The following is a 22914-nucleotide window of genomic DNA, read 5'->3' as shown; positions in this document are numbered from 1 at the left end:
TAGTAACAGCTCAGGAAGCTTGTGGGGCAGCAGCTAAGGAATTCATGCGGGAAGCTTCTGCAGTGCGAGGTGAGTCTTCTCACTATATCAATGGGTCTAAGGCACCAAGGTCGGCCCATTTATTTAGTGTGATGATTATTGTGAATGTGCTATCGATATATTATGTATTATGTATGTGACCATGTGCGGGTTCCCATGGCAATTAGTTATATGCGGTATGCTAGTTGACTTTGTGGTATTTGATATGCTAGTTGTCTTTGTGATGCTTGCATGAAAGACCCCGGGAGTTTCCCGTGGCAGTGGATTGTGACAATGTGGGGGTTCCCATGACACATGGTATAAGACCCTGGAAGGTTTCCATGGCATCCCACTACGTTTATTTTGCATGATTTGTATTTGGTAGTAGAGACCCTGGGGGGTTCCCGTGGCAGTGGATTGTGACCATGTGGGGGTTCCCATGGCACATGGCATAAGACCTTGGAGGGTTTCCATGGCAACCCATATTTTTGTATGCATGGCTGATGTGATATATGTAGCTTTTATAGCTAATATGGTATGTGTTATGTGGATTGTGTGTGGGGTATGCTCTAGGGAACTCACTAAGCTTTGTGCTTACGGTTTACAGCTTTGGTTTCAGGTATCATCGATTTGGAAAAGAAGAGCTCGGATTGATCGCGGTGCACACACCTATGATTTCCGCAATAAATGATTTTGGGATGAACTCTGATAAATGTTTTACTTAATGATGATTTGAAATGTTTGAAATAAATGGTATCAATGTTTTAGCTATATTAGAAATGAAATTTTTACCCTTGATTTTTGGGTCGTTACACAACCCATATAAGATATACAACTATATATACAATGGGACTAAAATACTCTGATCAAGAATTATACTTTAATAATATAATAATATTTTTATAAAAGTATACATACATGCAAAAACATATACACAAAATAGTTCATTATTCTAACAATCATTCCTTCCAAATCAACTTAACATCCGTTACTATAAGAAGTTCTGACGTCGTCACGTGTCGATAGTGTGAGATACGTGTTGCATGCGAGGGTAAGGGCGTCGTGGACAATCTGAGGCCTAGCTTCCGAGTACGTTGGGCGTACTCCTATTTTTATATAAATGCTGTGATTTTGTTCGGACGAGAGAGTAATTTATAATTACTTTTATTTTTATTGGGAAAAAAACGTACCGTTGTTCACAGGGGTTCCGGGACAGTTTCTCCTGCGGTGATCATCAATATTCTTCCATCTTCGCCAGAGTTCCTTGTTATTGGACAATCCATCTGGAAGTGTCCAGTTTCGCCACACCTGTAACAACTGAAGAAATCCCGGAGCCCCGAAGTCCTCGAGAAAATAATCTTTTCCAGTCGAAACTCTGCCCGCGTGAAGCCCAATTTTTCATCAGAAACTCGCGGTTTCGTCAAGAAAAATCATCCCTAGAAACGAAACGCTGCCCGAATCACCACTCATCAAGTGAGTTCATACCTCTGCGTTTTTACTATTTTTCACTGTTTTAAGGGGGGGGGGGGAAATACAAGTCAAACACAAGAATATTGTGTTTACAAACAAAGGATTTCTAAATATTTTTAAATCAACTTTAAATTACTAAAACTCTTTTAAACTTATATTTTGTCAAAATCATATATATATATATATATATATATATATATATATATATATATATATATATATAGATATATAGAAGATATAAAGGGCTTAGGACTAATAATTCGCTTTATTTCCTTTTCCTTGTTTGGATGTGGGCTTAGGGTAGAGTTATTTGTCTGAATGTCGTTTCAATTTTTAATTATATATATATATATATATATATATATATATATATATATATATATATATATATGAATATAAAAGTTATTTCAATCAAATTCATTACCCTTTGTAACATGCCGAGCAAAGGGGGTACTTTCATGAGTATTACATATCAAGCAGAACACACATATAAATTATAATAGGTATAATTTATGGAACTCTCAAACTATTTTCACAAATCAGTTATACAAAGTTTAACGATATACTCTCGTACAAATACTTTACAGTCGAGTATATTAGAAAAAGGACATACTGTCAGTTCACTTATTTCAAAATGAATTTTCATCATTTTTATATACGTAATCGTCGATATGGTTTTTGTGAGACAATGTTTAGTTACTTATTCATTTTGGCAATACTATTAAAGTCCTGATGTTATAACCAGAATCTCCAGACAGAGAGCAAGACAAATGTGTATAGATCTATATGGGATTGACAATCCCGCACTCAGATTGTTCGCTACAGTTGGGCTGGTATGCCTATGAGTGACAAATGTCGTTAACAGTTTCGGCACCTACAAAGTGTCATATCATGTCATCTAGTCATAGCATGGTTATAATAACTCACAAAAAGATATGAACAAATACGATTAGTATATAATAAATTAAACCAAAGAGTACGAATACAAAGTACTAGTTTTACAATAATACGATTCACAGTATTACATATCGATTTACAATTACAGCAGGTGAAGCCAGACATAGTCACTTTTACAGGGTTTGCAAAGAGTACAATTACAGAATTTGGAAAACATAAACATTATAGAAAACATTCTTTTTATAGTTTTATTGTGAACTAAAACTATATCATACTATTTTCTAGTACAACAACACTTATACAGAACGATTTTATGGTATTAAAACTACTTTTCAGTTACAATAGAAAATATTGGATATTCTGGAACAGTAAACATACTCATGAATACTTATGCACTCACCAACTTAAATGTTGATACTCTCTTTTCAAAACATTTGTATTCTCAGGGAACCACTAGACAGGTACATCCCCGAGATTTTTGAGAAAACATAGCAGTTTAGAGTCATGTCTTCTATCTTTTGATGTATATAACTTTTTGGTGTCAATATACAATGATTGAACACACATGTAAAAACTTATACTTTATTAATGCAATGGTTGTTGTACTTTGATTACTATGATGCATGTGTTGTGATACTTAACATGAAGTCATCCACCCCCGGACATTTCCGCCGCTCCGGTTTAGGGGTGTGACAATATCAGATTTCAGATTTCATAGCATCAGATTTATCAAGCATCATAACATCAAATTTCACATTTCACATAATCAATTCTGTCAAAGAAAACACCAAAAAAATCAGAAACTTCCAATCCAAAATAAAAAACATGATGTTATTCACAAGATCAGTAATGCGAGATATCATAATTTGAATCAAAGCATCTGATTTATAGAGAATCAGATGTCAAACCTTGAAATCGATTGCAAATGTCAAACCTCGAAATCGATTGCTCCAGACATCAAATCATGAAAACAATTGCTCCAAGGCGATGGTTATAGGGGAAGACGGAAGCGGCGATAGCTATGGTGGAAGACGCAGCAACTATGGGAGGGGGTTATAGGTGTGGTGTCAGCGACGATGGGAGGAAAAAACAGGGTTCTTAAATCAATTACATAAAATCGATTTTGAGAAAAAAAATCTTACCTGATGTTGTTGTCTCCGAGTTTTGACGAAGCTAGGGGCAGTGATTGGACCAGAAGGCATATGGTGGAGGCGGAAGGTGTGCACATCGAGATAACAAGGTCGAGGCGGAGGTCTATACGTGAATAGAAGGAACGGTGGGTGAAAAAGGAACAAGGTCTCTTATTTTTTTCAGACTTCACTCTATATCTCAAATATTAAGAGATCTTTAAAAAATTAAGAGACAAAAAATAAGAAGCTACCAAACGGTCTATATCTGAATTTTTAAGATGTTACCTCTTAATTTTTCAATTAAGATGTAAACAAAAAGGGCCTTAATTTCATAAATAGCTAAACTCCTATTTTTATGTTTTCCTAAACATTATTGTCCTCAAATTAAACAAATTATTTATTTTTCTATCAAAATATCATTAAAATATTTGTATTTTGTTTAAAGTGATTATATTTTGTGAATACAAAGTTTTAATTGCTTATTTCTAAGGCTTGTGGGTAATGGCGTGGCATGGGCATGGCAAAGTTGAGATGACACCTAGGTTGAGATGACACCTAGGTGACATGACATACAATATGGCTTATGCTAGCAAATCGGAGGTGGCGTCTAAATGGCATGTCATATAATATGACAAGACAAGATAAAACGTTCAAATGGCATTGGAATTTACTACTCTCTCTTCTCTTTCTTCCACTTTATCTCTTCTCATCTCTTTCTTGTTACATTAACACTAGTTACATTCAAACCACTTGACTTTTCTATTAAACTATATATTATGGATGCTTTTAGTTTTAATATCTTAAATAAACATAGACACCACTCCAAGATGACAAGTAATATGTCAAAAAATAAACATAGACACCACGCCAAGATGACAAGTAATATGTCAAAAATTGGTATTCAAAGTATTAAATTTGACCATAATTATATTGGATTTTAATGAATATAAAGATGATGTTTAATTCTTTAAATAAAATAATAAAACATTTTATTTTTTAAATAAATGTTATAAATTATGTTTTGTAATATTTTTTTAAATATGTTTTATTGTGGCGTTTAATGTTTTTATGAAAATTAAATTATATGAAAAAATGAGAGTTTTAGAAGATGATGATTGTAATACAAACGGTATTCTTTAAGCAACCATGGTCATCATGGACGGACCGACACACACACACCTTGGCCCCCTACGTCACAAAATTACGCATAATACAAACTGTCAAACTCATTATTCCACTTCACTCGGTGGCATTCCATTAATCCATTCTCTTCTTCATCTGTTTTCTGATAGAACCATGACGTCACCTAACTTTCTTCTTCTCTTACTTGTCCAGACATTGATGATCGGATTACGTGCTGACCTCCCCGGCACGTGGGAACTACTAGTAGCCAACGCCGGCATAGCCACCATGCATACCGCCGTCACCCGCTTCAACACCGTCGTTCTCCTTGACCGAACCAACATCGGCCCTACAAGGAAAATGCTCCGTCCAGGCCACTGCCGTATAGACCCACAAGATCCACTTCTGAAACGCGACTGCTATGCTCATTCCGCCCTCTTTGACCCTGCTACTGGACTAATTCGACCCTTGATGATCCTCACCGACACTTGGTGTTCCTCCGGTCAGTTTCTCCCCGACGGCACTCTCCTCCAAACCGGCGGCGATCGTGACGGGGTCAAGAAAATACGCAAGTTCATCCCGTGTGAGAAAACATCGTTTTGTGATTGGGAAGAACTCGAGGAGGTTGAATTAGCACAAGGTAGATGGTATTCAACCAACCAAATACTTCCCGACGGGTCGGTGATCATCGTTGGTGGTCGCGCCACCGCTAGTATTGAATTTTTTCCTTCACGACACGGTGGCGGTGCTGTGAATTTTCCGTTTCTTGCTGAAGCAGAGGATACACAAATGGACAATCTTTACCCCTATGTTCATCTGCTCCCCAATGGTCACTTATTCGTATTTGCCAAGAACAGAGCTGTATTATACGACTATACTAATAACAAAGTATTGAAACAATACCCAAAATTGGACGGCGGCCCACGTAATTATCCGTCGGCGGGTTCATCGGCGATGCTCGCTTTGAGAGGGGATCACTCCTCTGCAACCATCGTCGTTTGTGGCGGAGCACAATTTGGAGCATTCATTGAGAGGAACACTGATACACCGGCTCATGGTAGCTGCGGTCGAATCGAGGCTACTGAATTAACCGCTGTTTGGGAAATGGAAGACATGCCATTTGGTCGGATTATGGGTGATATGGTGCTGCTTCCGACTGGTGATGTTTTGATTATAAATGGAGCAGAAGCTGGAACTCAAGGATTTGAAATGGCATCCCAACCATGTTTATATCCACTTTTGTACGGACCAGATGAACCAGTGGGTCTCCGATTCATGACTTTAAACCCAGGTTCAGTGCCTAGAATGTATCATTCCACTGCTAATTTGCTTCCCGACGGTAGAATTTTGATCGCCGGTAGCAATCCACATTATTTCTACAAGTTCGAGGCCGAATTTCCTACAGAATTGAGAATAGAAGCTTTTTCGCCGGAATATTTGTTGGCGGAGAAGGCGAACATTCGGCCTACAATCCTTGAGTTACCTGAGAAGATACACTACGGAGGTGGTTTTGATGTGGTGGTGACGACGGAGCTTCCGGTGGTGGGGATAATTGAGGTAAATATTGCAAGTGCGCCTTTTGCGACTCATTCATTCTCACAGGGTCAGAGGCTGGTGAAATTGGCCGTTTCAAGTGCAGTGCCGGATGCAGTGGGGTCTTATAGGATTTCATGTACGGCGCCACCGGACGGGAGGGTAGCGCCGCCGGGATATTATATGGTGTTTGCTGTAAATACAGGTGTTCCGAGTGTTGCAAAATGGGTGAAGCTGCTTTAGCAATTTACAATTAAGATCTCTTACAATTAATTTATAAATGTAGATAAATTATTAATTTCAATTTTATGTTCATTGGAGCATCAACAATCGTATAGACCAGGTACTTCAAAATTTTATGTGTGGCGTGGTTAGATTTGATGTAATCATTTCGGGTGTTAGATTAATGATCAACGTTAAATATGGACAATGGTTCATAGAAATAGGATACTTTATTTTTGTTAGGATTAAGTTTTTTTCTAAAGATTTATCATCATTAGGAATATATCTCCTAATTAAATAAAATCTTTAGAATATATATTATCTCTTAAAATTAAATGATTCATATCTAAATTAAGAGTTCGTAGTAGAATTATGGAGAGTTGTATTTTATCAATAAATCTGTCTTGTAGATTTCTCTTATTCTGTCCGTGTTGATTATAATTAGTCATTCAACCATAAACTTATGGTTTGGCCATCATAGTCCATGAGTGTAAACTATTAGAAAGTAATTGACTCATTGGACTGATTCTTGAATCAATAACCATGCCAAGTTCTTATTATTTGGACAGAACTTTCGTTTGTGTTTTATGAAGCTCACTATGATAAAATTGAACTTACTTTTTATCGTTGGAAACAACAAGAGAAAGTAACAAACATTATGAGAATATCTTTTATCTAATCATGTATATATGCATCACAAAAAGCATACTTTAGGATCATAGAAACTTACATGCAATGAAGAGTCACTAGAACCGTGGACTTGCGATAACCAATAAAGGGGACTTCCTTTGAACTGTAATCCCATTTGACTCAGTCATGTCCAAATCCTTCTCTTGAACTCCATTTGGTAATGCCAAATCGAACTTGTATACAACATTTGCTAATGCAAGCTCAATGATAGGTACAACAAACTGAACACCAGGGCATCCTCTACGTCCACCTCCAAATGGAAGCCATTCAAAATGAAGCCCTTTATACTCGATATTATTGTTCAAGAACCTCTCCGGCCTAAACTCCTCTGCTTCTTCCCACAACACAGGATCTCTGGCAATTGCCCAAGCATTGATAAGCACTTGTGTTCGTGCTGGAATGTCGTACCCCATGAGATTGACTTCTTGTGTTGATTCATGAGAAACAAGAAGTGGGAGTGGAGTATGCAATCTCAAGGACTCTTTTATGACAGCTTTAAGGTATTTCATTTTCTCCAAATCCTCCTCATGAATCATGGATCTTCCTTGTGCTATTTCTGTTGCTTCTTGCTGCAACTTCTTCATTACTTTTGGGTGTCTTATCAGCTCACTGATCACCCAATCTAAGCTTGTGTATATGGTATCAATTCCAGCAACCAATACATCCTACAAACAACAGAATCTTTATGTTGGACTTAAATCATATAAGATTATATATGTATAATGATAGCTATGTTAAAAGAAGAAAAAATGGAGGAATTAAACATACTAAGATGATAGCTTTAAGGGTATCTGTGTCAAGGATGAAGCCGGATGTGTTATTTATTTGAATATCCCTTAGGATATCAACAAAGTTTTGGCTTTCCTCATCGTCAAAAGCCTCTCCTCTTTTCTGATTTAGATGTTCTTCAAGGACGCCTTCAAGAAAATCATCGAACTCTTTAACAACTTTATGTGCTCTTCCCTTTAAACGATCTATCCACGACAACCATGGAATATAACTGCCGACACAGAAAACACCCAGAATATCAACAAACCTCTTTAACAACTCTCTAAAGCCTAATCTGTGATACGTCTTCCCGAAGGCCACCTTACAAATTATGTTATTTACAACTGAAGCAAGCATCGCACTCAAATCAACCGAAGAACCATAGCTTCCTCCAAGCGCACCAATCATAAGTCCGATCTCTTCTTCTCTCACTACTCGGAATGACTTGACCCGTGCATTACTTAGAAGATGGAGTACTAGAATGCTCTTTAACCGCCTCCATTGTTCCCCGTAGGGAGAAAATGCTATGTCCTTAGAGCCATAGAATAGTATGTTAGGGATTGCTATGTCCTTAGAGCCATAGATTGGAAATCTTTGGTACTAATATGGACATAGACATTTATACTAACTTTGTGATACTAACTTATAACCACTAACCCAAATTCATAAAAATAATTGCACTTTTGTATACATTTATATTTAATAAAATTTTGTTGGTGAGAAATAGTATCCATGCGCTATTAGGCCAAGGGTGTGAGCTATAACCTCCCATCATTTTTTCCTTGTCAACTTTCTCCTCACCCTTCCTTACCGTTAGGAAATCATTATATATCATTCCCCTCAAAATATACAACAATAAGATGTACCGTATAATAGTGTGGAACTGAAAAGAAAAGGAAAAAAAAAAAAAGGTGATGCAGTGGATTGTTCTCCTGCGTGGGTCATCGCACACCACTGTGGTGTTACCCGCACCTATTACCTGCCACCTCAGTCCACTGGATCGATGCGATGGATGTGCACCTTACAAACTTAAAAAATAACGCTTGTAAAATAATGCATGACAGAAGCTCTTGCTTCTTTATGTTGAGCCACCTGCATACATTCATATTCTAAGAGATTATCTCATTGATGTTGTGAATTTTCTCGAACCTGTGGACAAATCGACTACAATAAATAATCGATAACTTCAAGATCGAAGTATAAAACCCAAATATCACGATAGCGATTCAACGGAATATAAAACTATTTGAATAATCAACCAAGAATAAATCGAACGATAAAAAGAAAAAACACGCGATATTTACGTGGAAACCCAAATCGGGAAAAACCACGGGCGGAGGAAGCCGAGAACCAATTTACTATAATATTCAGTGTTTACAGAGATAGAGGAAAGAAAAACAAATATATCAAATATATATTTGTATGAATATGAGAGAAAAATGAAGATGTAATTTGAGGTGTGTTGTTTTTATTTAATAAGCTTGGTTTCATTTCCTTTTATAGGCAAATGAATGTATGAATTCAATTGTCTATTACCATCCAAGCTTGACAAACATGCTACCATCCATTCTTGACAAACATGCTACCACCCATTCTTGACAAATTAAAACCACATGTGTAGAATGGTATTCTAGAAATCATCAAATGTTGAAGTTTGAAGGAAACTTCCACAATCTCCACCTTGACTTCAAACGAGACAGGATGAAAAAACTTTAACTTGCACAATGATCATGCAAAACAGTTTATCAACAGCTCATCATACTCCAAATCTCTATAAGAATCTGCAAACACCATATGAGAAAAAATTGATTTCGAAAAGTAAATATACTTCCTCCACCACGAGCCTATCAGGCTCAAATGCGATCTGAAACACCCACCAAATCCAAACATGCTTTGAATTTGGCTATTGGAAGACTTTTAGTGAACATATCAGCAGGATTATCATTGGTGATGATCTTGTTTACTGTAATATCGCCTTTAGCAATAACATCTCTGATGAAGTGATAACGAACATCAATATGCTTCGTTCGATCATGGAACATTTGATCCTTCGTCAGAAATATTGCACTTTGATTGTCACAAAAAACAGTGTTAACAGATAACTTGTTTGAAAGCTCACCTATCAACCGTTTCAACCAGAGGGCTTCCTTCACTGCTTCCGTAGCAGCCATGTATTCGGCTTCAGTGGTGGATAACGCTACAGTAGATTGTAACTGCGCTTTCCAGCTAACTGCGCAATCACCCAAAGTAAACACGTACCCTGTAATCGATCGTCTTTTATCCAAGTCCTTTGCATAATCGGAATCCACATAACCAAGTACTCCATTATCGGTTTTTCCAAACCGCAGACATAAAGAGGAAGTACCTCGCAAGTAGCGAAAAATCCATTTAACAGCAACCCAATGCTCCTTTCCTGGATTCGCCATGTATCTGCTCACCATGCTTACCGCATATGACAAATCTGGACGTGTACAAATCATAGCATACATAAGAGATCCTACAGCGCTGGAGTATGGTACCTTTACCATGTATGTTATATCTTCTTCGGTAGTAGGACTTAAGGCGGATGATAGCTTGAAGTGGGCTGCGAAAGGAGTGCTGACTTCTTTTGCGTCATGCATATTGAAACGGTGCAGAACCTTCTCAATGTAGCTTTGTTGAGAAAGGTATAGAGTTCTTGCACTACGGTCTCGCACTATTTCCATTCCTAGAATTTTCTTGGCAGCACCCAAGTCCTTCATATCGAACTCATCATTTAACTGGTCTTTTATCTTTTGAATCTCCTTTATATTCTTCGCTGCAATTAACATGTCATCCACGTATAAAAGTAGATAGACCATTGAACCATCGTCACACTTTTTGTAGTAAACGCAGCTGTCGTAGGTGCACCTTTTCAGCTTGTGACTGGTCATAAATGAGTCAAACCTTTTATACCATTGTCGAGGAGATTGCTTGAGGCCATAAAGAGACTTCTTCAATTTGCACACGTAGCTTTCCTTGCCAGGAGCTACAAAACCTTCAGGTTGTTGCATATATATCTCTTCCTCAAGCACACCATTTAAGAATGATGTAGTAACATCAAGTTGCTCTAATTCATAATCATGAGAGGCAACTAATCCCAACAAGACACGTATTGACGTGTGTTTCACAACCGGAGAGAAAATGTCGGTATAATCGATACTTGGGATTTGATTGTAGCCTTTGGCTACCAAACGAGCTTTATATCTTGGTTTGTCACCAGGGTGGATAGCCTCCTTCAACTTGTAGACCCATTTGCACTTAACTGTCTTCTTACCCTTTGGAGCTGGAACGAGATCCCATGTGCCATTTTTCTGAAGAGATTCCATCTCCTCGTGCATGGCAACCATCCACTTATTAGAATGTTTGGATTGAATGGCCTCGTTGTAGCTTGTGGGCTCCAGAACAGACTCAACTTCATTGGCAACTGTAAGTGCATAAGCGACATAATTGGCTTGAACATATCTCTTTGGAGGTACAATCTGTCTGCGAGGTCTATCTCTTGCAATGGAGGGACTGTGAGGTTGGCTTGGAGCTTCGGCTGGCTCATGAGAAGAGGAATGTTGATTATTCGAGGGTTGAGAAACCTCGACACCTTCATGAGACTGGTCCTCGAAAGATGAATTTAAAGGAAACTCCACCTCCACTCGAACTTTGTCTTTTTCCGAATTTTCATTTTCTCTGGTCTGAATGTTGGAGACAGGATGAAGCATGGCTTTTTCATCGAAGGTCACATCTTTAGATGTCAAAACCTTGCTTACCTCCGGGCTCCATAATTTCAACCCTTTAACACCTGTCGGATATCCGAGAAAGACGCATTTAATTGCCCTCGGTTCCAATTTACCGTTATCAACTCGGGCATATGCTGGACATCCAAATGGAATCAATTTCGTGTAATCAGCAGGTTGGCCGGACCAAAGCTCAAATGGGGTCTTCTTTTGAATAGCACGAGAAGGGGAACAATTGATAATGTAGCATGCGGTTGAAGCGGCCTCGGCCCAAAAAGACTTCGGCAACTTCGAATGAGATAGCATGCATCGGACCTTCTCCATGATGGTGCGGTTCATACGTTCCGCTACGCCGTTCTGCTGTGGTGTATGAACTACGGTGCGATGCCTCGTAATTCCTTCCCTACGGCAATAGGAGTTGAATTCTTCAGAACAAAATTCCAGTCCATTATCAGTACGAAGGTATTTCACTTCAAAACCTGATTGCTTTTCAACCAATACTTTCCAATCTCTAGAAGTTTGGAATACTTCTCCCTTTGACTTCAAGAAGAACGACCATACCTTTCTTGAGAAATCGTCAATGATCGTGAGCATATAAGAGGCTCCACCTTTCGATGTAACCTTCGCTGGTCCCCATAAATCAGAGTGTATGTAGTCAAGTGGCCCTTTCGTCGTATGTTTGCCACCGATAAAACTCACTCGCTTCTGCTTTCCAAATACACAATCTTCACAGAATTTAAGTTCGATTGATTTGTGCTCCCCGAGCAACCCCCTTCGACTTAGTTCATTCATACCATGGTATGACATGTGAGCGAGCCTGAGGTGCCATAGACGAGAGCGATCAGCGTTGGAGAGGGATTTAGAACATACCGAGACTTCGCCGGAGATAACTTGCCCATCCATAATGTAAAGGTTTGCGGATTTTCTAACTCCTCGGATGACCACAGAACCTTCCTTGAAAATATGGAGTTTCCCGTCTTTGCCAACAAACTCGTAACCTTTCTTCTCGAAAGTACCGAGACTTAGTAAATTTCGCCTAAGACCGGATACGTGCTTCACATCTTGAATCGTTCGAACAACGCCATCGAACATGCGGAACCTGAGTGTACCCCGTCCAATAATACGACACGAAGTGTCGTTACCCATTAGAACGTGGCCTTCGTTAACCTTTTCATATGAATGAAAAACGCTTCGGTTGGAGCTCATATGAAAAGTACACGCTGAATCAAGTACCCACTCACTCGTGGTCATTAAACCGTAGTCTGAAACGGATAGAAGCTCGCCATCGGAACCAGTTTCGGCAACATCGGCTTCAACGGTGTTATTGGTTGTTTTTCCCTTTGCGACTGCCTTTGCTTTCTCCTTGTTCTTTAACTTGAAACATTCATCGATCAGATGTCCCTTCTTGTGGCAATAATTGCAATACTTGCGATTGGCTTTGGACTTAGATCTAGATCGGTTTTGTGAAGAGCTACCTCTCTCGTTAGGTCTCCCTCTGATGTTGAGACCTTCGGCTTTAGAATCGCTGCTACTGTTCCCAACTATCTGCTTCATCTTTTCCTTTGAATCAAGAGCAGTCATTACCTCGTCAAGGACAAGAGTGTCCCGAGAATAGATAATGGTGTCACGAAAGTGATCGTAGGAGTCTGGGAGAGAAGATAATAAAAATAACGCCAAGTCTTCATCTTCGTATTTGACGTCCATATTCTCCAGATTTCCTACAAGCTCTTTAAAGGTAGAGAGGTGATCAGACAAAGAACTACCTTCACCCATCTTTAGGTTAAAAAGTCGTTGCTTCAAGTGTAGCTTGTTGGGCAAGCTTTTCGTCATAAGTAGCTGCTCGAGTTTTAGCCAGAGAGCTGCTGCGGATGTCTCTTTCAACACATCTTGGAGAACGTCGTTAGAAAGATGCAGACGGATCTGCGACGACGCCTTCAGATCTTTCATCTCCTTTTCCTCAGTCGACCAAGTTGCCGGCATTTTCTCCATTCCTAATAGTGCTTTGTGGAGATCCATTTGGATCAACACATATTTCATCTTTACTTGCCAGAGAGGGAATCTTGTGTTTCTGTCAAGTAAAGGAATATCGTACTTCACCGATGACATGGTTGAAAATAGTTTTTTTTTACGAATCGTTATCGGAAAACCCGGATAGCTCTGATACCAATTGTGGACAAATCGACTACAATAAATAATCGATAACTTCAAGATCGAAGTATAAAACCCAAATATCACGATAGCGATTCAACGGAATATAAAACTATTTGAATAATCAACCAAGAATAAATCGAACGATAAAAAGAAAAAACACGCGATATTTACGTGGAAACCCAAATCGGGAAAAACCACGGGCGGAGGAAGCCGAGAACCAATTTACTATAATATTCAGTGTTTACAGAGATAGAGGAAAGAAAAACAAATATATCAAATATATATTTGTATGAATATGAGAGAAAAATGAAGATGTAATTTGAGGTGTGTTGTTTTTATTTAATAAGCTTGGTTTCATTTCCTTTTATAGGCAAATGAATGTATGAATTCAATTGTCTATTACCATCCAAGCTTGACAAACATGCTACCATCCATTCTTGACAAACATGCTACCACCCATTCTTGACAAATTAAAACCACATGTGTAAAATGGTATTCTAGAAATCATCAAATGTTGAAGTTTGAAGGAAACTTCCACAGAACCCCCATGCCTAATTATCATATTTTAATTGGTACATTATCCAAGTAAATGTCTATTTAATTAAAAGTTTATTTTAAAATATGTTTGTAAAGGAATCAATTGCAAGTTCGACTTCGTTAGTATGTCGAAGTTTGTAAAGGAATCACTTAAAAGTTTAAAGATCTCGTAGTTTGTAATCGTATATTCCGATCATGATTATTTTAGCCTTAGCCACTGTCCCATATATATAATTGGGAAATTAACATCTATCTAGCTTATTTTAACGGCTGAAAATATATTAGAAACAAAGTAGCGACAAACTAGAGAGGGTGCCTTTTTGAACTTTCATATTTAGGGATTAAAAAAAAACCAAAAAACAAAAACAAAAAGGGCAAATGTCATATTAGCCCATCGAACTTTTCGCGTTTTTTTTAAAAGGTCATTAAACTATTTTTTTTGCACGTTAAAGGAATATACTTTCATTTGACCGTTTAATTACATTCTTTTACCGATTGTAAAAGGTTTATCCCATATTTTCGTGACATGTGGCACCACCGTGGAATATTACTGTTGTAATTTTGGTCACCAAGAATTGTCAAGTCATCGTTAATGGTCCCCCTTATAAATCCGTCCTCCCCTAAATTCGTCTTCCCCACCACTTTGTTACCCTAATCCGTAACCTTCACATAATACCACCAACTTCGTTTTTTCCCACCTATAAGTCAAGGAGATGTCCTCAGAACAAAGCTTCTCTTATGGTGGTTTCAGAGCTTCGGAACTAGACTTACCAACTGATTCCGAACTTCACGCCATGGAAATCCAAGTGCAGATGGAGGAATTGAGAGATGAGGTACGACAACAGCTTGGCGATTTTAGGGAGGAGATACGCTACTTGAAAATGATAGTGAGCATGATGGGTGTTGTTGGAGTTGCAGAGATGTCGTTGATCGGGGTTCGTGTTTGCGTCGACTGCAGTGGATGGGGATTTTGGTGGGTGTAGTTTAGTTCGTAGCTAGCACGATGTCGATTAGTCTCTTTTGGGTTATCAGGGTTGTCGAAGGTTGTTTCTTTTTGTCTAATTTCGTCATCTGCTAGTATTATATGTATGTATTAGGTTATGTGTTGTTGGTTATTTTGACTAGTGGTGCCCATTGACGATGTATTGGTTTTTAGAACCAAATTTTTGGGGGTTTTTGGTAAGACAATAACCTCAGTTGTAATGGATGAATGAAATGAAATGTAGTTCCTATTATAACCATTGTTTTGCTTTGCGTATGATGTTATGCTTTGTAATGAAATGTGCCCATGTGCTACCACATTGTTATGTGGAAGTATATTGTTATATGATTGTTATTTGTTATGTCGAATTACCTTGGAAGTACAATTATAAACAAACATTCATGTTATGTTTTAAACTAAAGAAACTAACATTGATGTTTCAAACGAATAACAAACAGCATACATCCATGCATTCATTAATGTCATAACTTGGTGTTTTAAAGACACGTTAACATACTAAACAAGACCATAACATCAAGACACATTTAATAAAGACCTTACATTGTAACTAACATACTCCAAAAACAAAACAGCTTTAATCCAAGTCCATTGGTTTGCTTGATGTATCACCTTCACCGTTTTTGTCTGCAATCTTTTTTGCCAACTTTTTCTTTAGTATCCTCTCTGACTTTTTCCTTAATTTCAATGTACCTACTTCTTTACCATTCTTCTTAGTCACACCACTTGTTGACCCACATTCACCTTCTCCCGTTTTGAAACCAATTCCACTTCCAGTATCACCTTCACCCTTTCCTTTTTCCCCCTTTGCCCTTTGCCTTTGACCCTTCCCTTTCTTTAATGCACTAGTTTCACCTTCACCTTCTGCCTTCCTTTTTTTGACCTGACTTTTTTGGGCCTTTGACACTTCGTCACAGGTTGACTTATTGTGGCCTGATTTCTTACAAACACCATAGACCATCTTTTTCCCTGCCTTGGATACTCTGTGTGATCCACTAACCTCAGTATTGTCCCTCTTTCTCTTAGTAATGGGTCTCCATGACATCTTCCTTTTCAAAGGTGGCAAAGGTGGTATGTAGTCTGTTGGGGGCCACATTGCACTCCCATTCATGTTTCCTATTGAGTACTTGTAGATGTTCATATATATGCAAGCACGATATAAAGGATCAACAAATGCCTCTACAACTCTATTTACATAACTAATGGCTGCCACTGAGTGTACACACCCATACCCATTCATTTGCCAAATCCTACAAGTACATGTTTTCTTTTCCAAATCAACTCCATAAGACTCTCCTAAGTTTCTTGTTTCAAATGTATTCAGGCCACTAGGAAGCACTTGCCAGTACCTACAAATAATCACAGTTAGCATGGGTAATAAAGTACATTGGTTGGATATTCAATTGATTTATGGTGAATATTTAAGTACCTTTGTTGGATCTTCAATTCATTTATGGCAAGCATTATGTTTGGACATACATCAAAGTGTCCCCATCCACTTCCTTTCTGCCTTAAACTACACATCCTATGCATCACATATAGTCTAATATCCTCCAACATTGAAATAATTGGCTTCTTCCTAGAATCCAATATAACATTGTTAAAGCTTTCAGACAACCCATTCTCACCTGCATCACACCCCCTTCCTATTTGAAAAAAATGCTCTTCACCATGATTTTGGATTCCTTCCCATAAGATGCACATAAGCAGCAGGGCTAATCATTTGAATCTCTTTCATTGCAGAATTGAAAAGAGGTTCAGTTGAGGCCTTACAAGCCTTCCAAAATAATTTCTCATATTGAGCCCCAGGGAATTTCTTCTTGAAATTGGAAAGAACATGCCTGGCACATTGCTTATGTTCTATCTCTGGAAATAAATCTTTAACTGCTTCAATTATCCCCTGTATTTACATCATCATAATATTCAGAAGTATATCACATTTGAAAGAAATTAGGTATGGCATTATAAAGTAGAAACATACCTTATGTTGATCTGACATCAATGTATTACCAAACCCCCTTTCAAGATGCAGATCTTCTTGCAAGTTTTCTAAGAACCATTTACAGTTGTCTTTATTTTCAACACAAACTACAGCCCAAGCTATTGGGTATATATGATTGTTACCATCCCTACCTGTTGGATTGGTGTCTAAGTCCATAACTATAATTGGTATGTACTTGACCCGACTCGGCATGGTCCATTTGGGTTGCATGGCATCAGAACATTTGGATAGACCGTTTATGAGGAAAATATATTTTGTGACATATTAATATTTTATAAGTTCTAATATATTAATATGAAATCATGTTATTTAATTAGTATTGATCAATAATTAATTTGGACTTAATTTAGTGATCAAAAAGAGACTAATTAAATATATGGGGATTGATTGTGTAAATCATTCATTCTTATATATGTGGGCTTATGATCCAAGATTCCTTTATGTTGGGTTTAACCCATGTGGTGATCCATGGATACTCCATGGAGGTTAAAACCCATGGAGCATAAGGAATGGGTAAAGTCATGAGTTACATGGTGTAACCCTAATAGCCACACTATATAAGAACCCCTTTAGTTCAAGAAATTGGCACTAGTGATACATATTTTGAGGGCTAGCCGATTTGAACATGTATGTCTTCTTCTCATGGTTATTCCAAGAGTTCATGATGTTGTGTGAACCATTTGAGGTGTCACACTTGGGGCACTAGGCTCTCAAGCTTCATGGAGTCAAGCAACAACAACAAGGTATGTATTCTATCTATTTTAGTATCCTAGTATCAATGTTTTGGTATGCTAGTTAGGATAATACCTTGGATAATCATATTTGCATGTATAATAGAGAAAACATAGATCCAAGGTATTTAGGGTTGCATGTACACTTAGGAGTGTTAGAATGCTCAAAACCCATCAGTGGTATCAGAGCTTAGGCTTGTTTTCAATTATACTTGATGCAAATTGCTGAAAAATGCTGAAAAAGTCGAATTTCGGGCATTATGGGCACTGGACTCGCCGAGTCCACTGATGAACTTGCCGAGTCCATGAAGAAAATCATCTTACTCGGCGAGTAGGTTGATACACTCGACGAGTAGGAGCCCCTGACAGCATATCTTCGAGTTTTTTGGCTAGAAATAGACTAGGAACATTACCATAAGCTGTTTTTGAACCTATAATCCTGTTTTTGATGTGGTAATGTTCATACTAATCCAATTTCAAAGATAATTGTCAATAGATTCATGTTTTGTATTAGTTTAGTGATTAGGCTAATTACATGAAAAAGTTTGATTAAATTATCTTGTTCTTATGAGTTGCTTAGATTAATAGAAAAGTTAATTGATTATGTGTTTTCAATCCATTTTAATCTAAGAGTTGATTCTAAAATGTGGTTTTGTAACTTGTCCTCAAGTTATATGAAAAGTCACATTTAAGTTTCATAAAACTCATAAAAGTTGGTAATGGTTACAAAAATGAAGAGTCTTGTCCTCAAGTTATGGAGGTTCAAGAGTCACTTCATTAAGTAATAAAATGTGTAACCTTAATTAATTCCATAAATTACAAAATAAAGAAAAGTTACATTCTTTTATTAGTTTAAAGTCTTCCATAACTTGTCCACAAGTTATGGAACTTGAAGAGTTTTTTTTTAATTAAAACTACTTTAAACACATAAGTTATGGAATTAATTAGTTTTGAATAGTTTCAAAACTTGCCCTCAAGTTTTGGAATTTGAAAAGTTTTCTCTTATGAATACTTTAATTCCAAGTTAGCCCTTAGAATTTTAAAAGTTAAAATTCAAACCCTTATACTATTATTATAATTTTAATTATATAGATATGTATAAGATAAAGTCAATCTTACCGTTAGTAGGCCTCATTCACGAAGCCGGTCTATAAGGGGGGGTATAAGGTTACTGCCTATAAAATGGCAGTTTAATGGGTGTCCACTCTCACCCACCGCTTCCTTGACTGGTGGAGGGTCGTTAGCCGAACGGGTAGGAAATGACTATAATTCTCCCTTCATTAAAAGTATTAATGATAAATACTAAGTAACTAAACACTTGTACATTCCCAATCTTAGTTACTTAGGAAAATGTGAAAAGGTGCTAACCCATGAAATTACACTTTGTACCTTACCAAGTCATTAGTGGAGCGTGTGTGGTTAACCGGCACACTAATAAGGACTAGTAAGAGTGGCAAAGGGTAACTTGACTCTATTATAGATCGGTGGAGCGTGTGTGGTTAACCGGCACATCGATTAGGTGATAAAGTTAAGGGTACCAAGTCAATTTGCATGGTTATTCACACCTTGTTTGTGATCCTCGGCATCCCAGTCACAAACTTGAGAGGGCACAATCGAGATTCAAACATGCCATTGAAAGTTCAATGTATCTCAAAAGATCTAGGAGTTTCAAATCCAATTAAAACTTAATTATATTTCGTTTTTCATGGTGGAAATTGGTAAATCGTCATTTACCTACCTTCAACTATTTTATAACTTGGATTACGACATCCCTCTTCCAGTTATAAATAGGTTGTTGGGTCCTAGCCTTAATATTTCATATTGGGTGTTATATTAAGGACTTTAAATCAACTCTCTTGAATATCTCCCAAAAGATGCTCTTCCCAAATCTCTTGAAACAAGCTTTCCTAAATGAAGATGATGTCCCATGGAAATCATACTTCTTTCACCTCCTCCAATTATTCTCCTTAACCCACAAGTTCCTGAAAAGTTTAAGGTCACTCAAGCCCTATTGGCAAGCAAAGGTCTATATGTGATCACATCTTGGAGATGTAGTCAGATATTGACAAGCCGGGAGAGTTGGGTGTCAAAGTCTTGAGAAAGTTGGTGACTCAACTATTTTCTAAGTCACATAGTGAGTTCCTTTGGGACTCCTATGAAACAGACTATGACAAGACCCTTAATGATCTTATCTATTTGCTAAGATCAACTTCCTAAAACTTTATGGACATTGACAATGATGACATTGGATATCCAGTAAAGCTCTCTCTTCCCAATGGAAAGGGATCGGCCACAGTCAACTCGGTTGACCAAATGGTAAAGAGAAAGGCTAAGTCTGAGATAGTCCCATTATCAAGGGTCCATTGCCAAAGAAAGGGGCATTAGTTGCAAAGCTGCCAAATTTACCTAAGGATGTTAAAGTCAATAAGTTTGACTCTACTTCAGGTAAAGTCCACTATCTAACTCTACTAAGTTTCTATTCTGAGATTCTTGATACATGATGTGACTGGGTCACATGTTGATGTTTTAAGAATCAAAGAAAAAAGTGAAGAAACTTAAAGAAAGATTATGCTGAATCTGATCGCGTAGATGGATTTCTATCGCATAGTTTGAAGATCGGATTCTTAAGCTACATCTTAGGAGTTATGATATATTGCATAGGATTAGATAACAACAAAGTTTTCATGTGCTTTTGCATTGTAAGGATAGTTTTTCCGCAAAGTTTTAAAATAAAAGAAATTTTTTTTTATTTTATTTATTTTAAAATATCCTTACAATGACATTTGTGAAAACTTTTGTTGCTTATAAGATTCCATTAAGAGCAAGAGTGGAAATATGAATTTGATTCTTTCATTTGTGGTAGTGTCTAAATTTACCAAATAAGGAAAGATTCTCATCACCTAAGTTTCAGTTGGATAGAAACTTGGAATCATGCAAGTTGTATAGCATGATGAATAAGAACTTTCAAGCATTGGAAAAATTAAGACTAAGTACTTGTTCACATGGATGTGTGAGTCAAGTAAAGGATCGAGTACACATTCTTGTGCACTGATCAAGCCCACCACAAATAATCGTTAAGACTATTCGTCATTATTTACTAAAATTCAGTAAATATGGTTATACTTACAAGCTTAAGTGTAATTCTGAGACATTGGAAAAGGTTTCAATGTATGGCAGAGCAAATAAGAAGAATCAACTTAGGCAGAAAGATAAAAGTTTCTCAAATCTGAAAAGATGGGAGAGTACTTTAGTATCATGTTATATAATCATCTTAATGATTAAGAGACCTTATCACAATTCATCCTCTAAGTGCATTCTGGTAGCTAAGAAGAGGAGCTATGAATTGTTGAAGTGGTTAAATCAAGAAGATGATTTATACTTCGTTCCAAAAATAATTCTTAGAGTTATACTCTAAGATTGTAACTTGAGTGACATGTCTTGAAGAAGGTTTAAAACACTTGTCAAATGTAAGAGTAAAAGTTTTCTACTCTTGTACATTTGAAATTGGTAAGTTGTGATGTTTTGGATAAAACAAAGACCAACTAAGGCCAATTGTGTGAAGTGTTTGTCTTGATTAGAATCCACACTATCTCTTGAATATCTGACAAGAAAGTATTATATGTCAAGAGGACAGTGGGAGTCTTCAAGGTCTTGAAAGTCTCAAGAACTAATCAAGAATAAAACCTGAAGTTCTTCACTAGCACACGACTTGAGGTTTATAACCTATCGTGTCGACATGTCTGTACCTATTCAAGTTGGCTTTGCATAGGAGTTCTGAGAGTTCTCAATTGGTTGCACAGCTACTTGGAAGCAATGGCAGGCCCTTGAGCTGCCAAATGGCAAGAATTTAAGATTGTACAAGTTTAATCCATATAAGTGTGGATTTGTCAGTAACCTTGTCTTGTGATTATGGTTTTGACAAAATTCATATGGATAGGAACTCATACACCATAAAATCTAAGTGTCATAAGGTTTCTCTCCGATTCATGAAAATGATGGTGAGGAAACACTTTCACTAAGTAGATTTTAGCTAGATAGCAATTGTGATATTTGCATTCTCAAAGTCGTTAGTGGAGCGTGTGTGGTTAACCAGCACACTAACATGGACTTGTGAGAAGTGGTAAAGGTCTAAACAATCGAGACTATGATTACGGCATCCCTTTTCATAGTTCTTAAAATTGTTTAGACACACCTGTGAGCTATCTAAGATAAGGTGTATGATATTGATAAAGTTTTATCAAAGCAATCTAGTATCAGAAATCTGAACTTTGGTAAGAAAGTCAATAAAGTATTGATTTCTAGAAGTCCAGCTGATTTTTGATTACATGTCAAAGCTAGTGGGAGCATGAGTGTTATGCTAATAATCATCATGTTAGTGGGAGCATGATAATTATGATAAAGATTGCAAGATAGCAATGTCAATTATAGAAAACAAAAGTTTCAATTCGTGAGGTTGCATGGGTTGAAAAAGTTGTTTTGCTATAATTAAGGGAGAGGAAATTATACTTCATTTCAATTCTAAAAGCTTAGATTGAGGTTTTAAGTCGTATTTAGTCAAGGATATATATATATGAATTTCATGTTGGAATGACTCAACATAAGGAAATTCTATATATGGGTCCATTATTTGCGTTCTAAAATTCGATTATGATTACGGTATCCCTTTTCATAATCTGAATTATGAGAACTTGGCAAATAGAAATGGAAATGTTATAGCAAAATACTGGTTTAGTCTTTATGTGAGACATCATGACTCGTGTCCCATATGCTTCGGATATAGGATCGATTACATGTGCTATATTTATCCTTTCTAAAATTTTCCAAATGCCTGCGGCATTAAGAAGGGAAAAGGTCTAGAACTAGATATGACTAAAAGGATTAAGCAATTGTCGAGGAC

At 37.2% G+C, this 22914-nt stretch overlaps 2 protein-coding genes across 2 annotated transcripts; one reads left to right on the top strand and one right to left on the bottom strand.

Moving 5' to 3' along the window:
* Window positions 1–4665: 4665 nt before the first annotated feature.
* On the top strand, window positions 4666–6593 carry LOC145138238 (aldehyde oxidase GLOX-like). Its single transcript, XM_079072350.1, has one exon. It carries the CDS (start codon window positions 4671–4673, stop codon window positions 6411–6413), a length of 1743 nt encoding a protein of 580 aa, XP_078928476.1. The 5' UTR covers window positions 4666–4670; the 3' UTR covers window positions 6414–6593.
* Window positions 6594–15861: 9268 nt separating this feature from the next.
* On the bottom strand, window positions 15862–17442 carry LOC145139585 (uncharacterized). Its single transcript, XM_079073358.1, has 4 exons — window positions 17266–17442; window positions 16955–17184; window positions 16714–16863; window positions 15862–16633 (listed from the first exon to the last, which is right to left on the bottom strand). The coding sequence occupies exons 1-4, from the start codon at window positions 17440–17442 to the stop codon at window positions 15862–15864; spliced, it is 1329 nt and encodes a 442-aa protein (XP_078929484.1).
* Between the last annotated feature and the right edge of the window lie 5472 nt (window positions 17443–22914).

This window comes from Lactuca virosa, chromosome 9, assembly GCF_052849685.1.
Source record: "Lactuca virosa cultivar CGN04683 chromosome 9, Lactuca_virosa_CGN04683_v6, whole genome shotgun sequence".
NCBI lineage: Eukaryota > Viridiplantae > Streptophyta > Magnoliopsida > Asterales > Asteraceae > Lactuca > Lactuca virosa.
The sequence above is the reverse complement of the archived record's forward strand: the minus strand, read 5'-3'. Positions and strand labels throughout refer to the sequence as shown.

Bases quoted from the DNA above. Each gene is read 5' to 3' on its own strand.
- LOC145138238 (XM_079072350.1), top strand. From the start codon at position 4,671: ATGGACGGACCGACACACACACACCTTGGCCCCCTACGTCACAAAATT.
- LOC145139585 (XM_079073358.1), bottom strand. From the start codon at position 17,442: ATGGACTTAGACACCAATCCAACAGGTAGGGATGGTAACAATCATATA. The intron at 17,185-17,265 runs GTATGTTTCTAC...ATGTAAATACAG, and splicing joins TGATGTCAGATCAACATAAG to GGGATAATTGAAGCAGTTAA. The intron at 16,864-16,954 runs GTGAAGAGCATT...ATTGGATTCTAG, and splicing joins GGAAGGAATCCAAAATCATG to GAAGAAGCCAATTATTTCAA.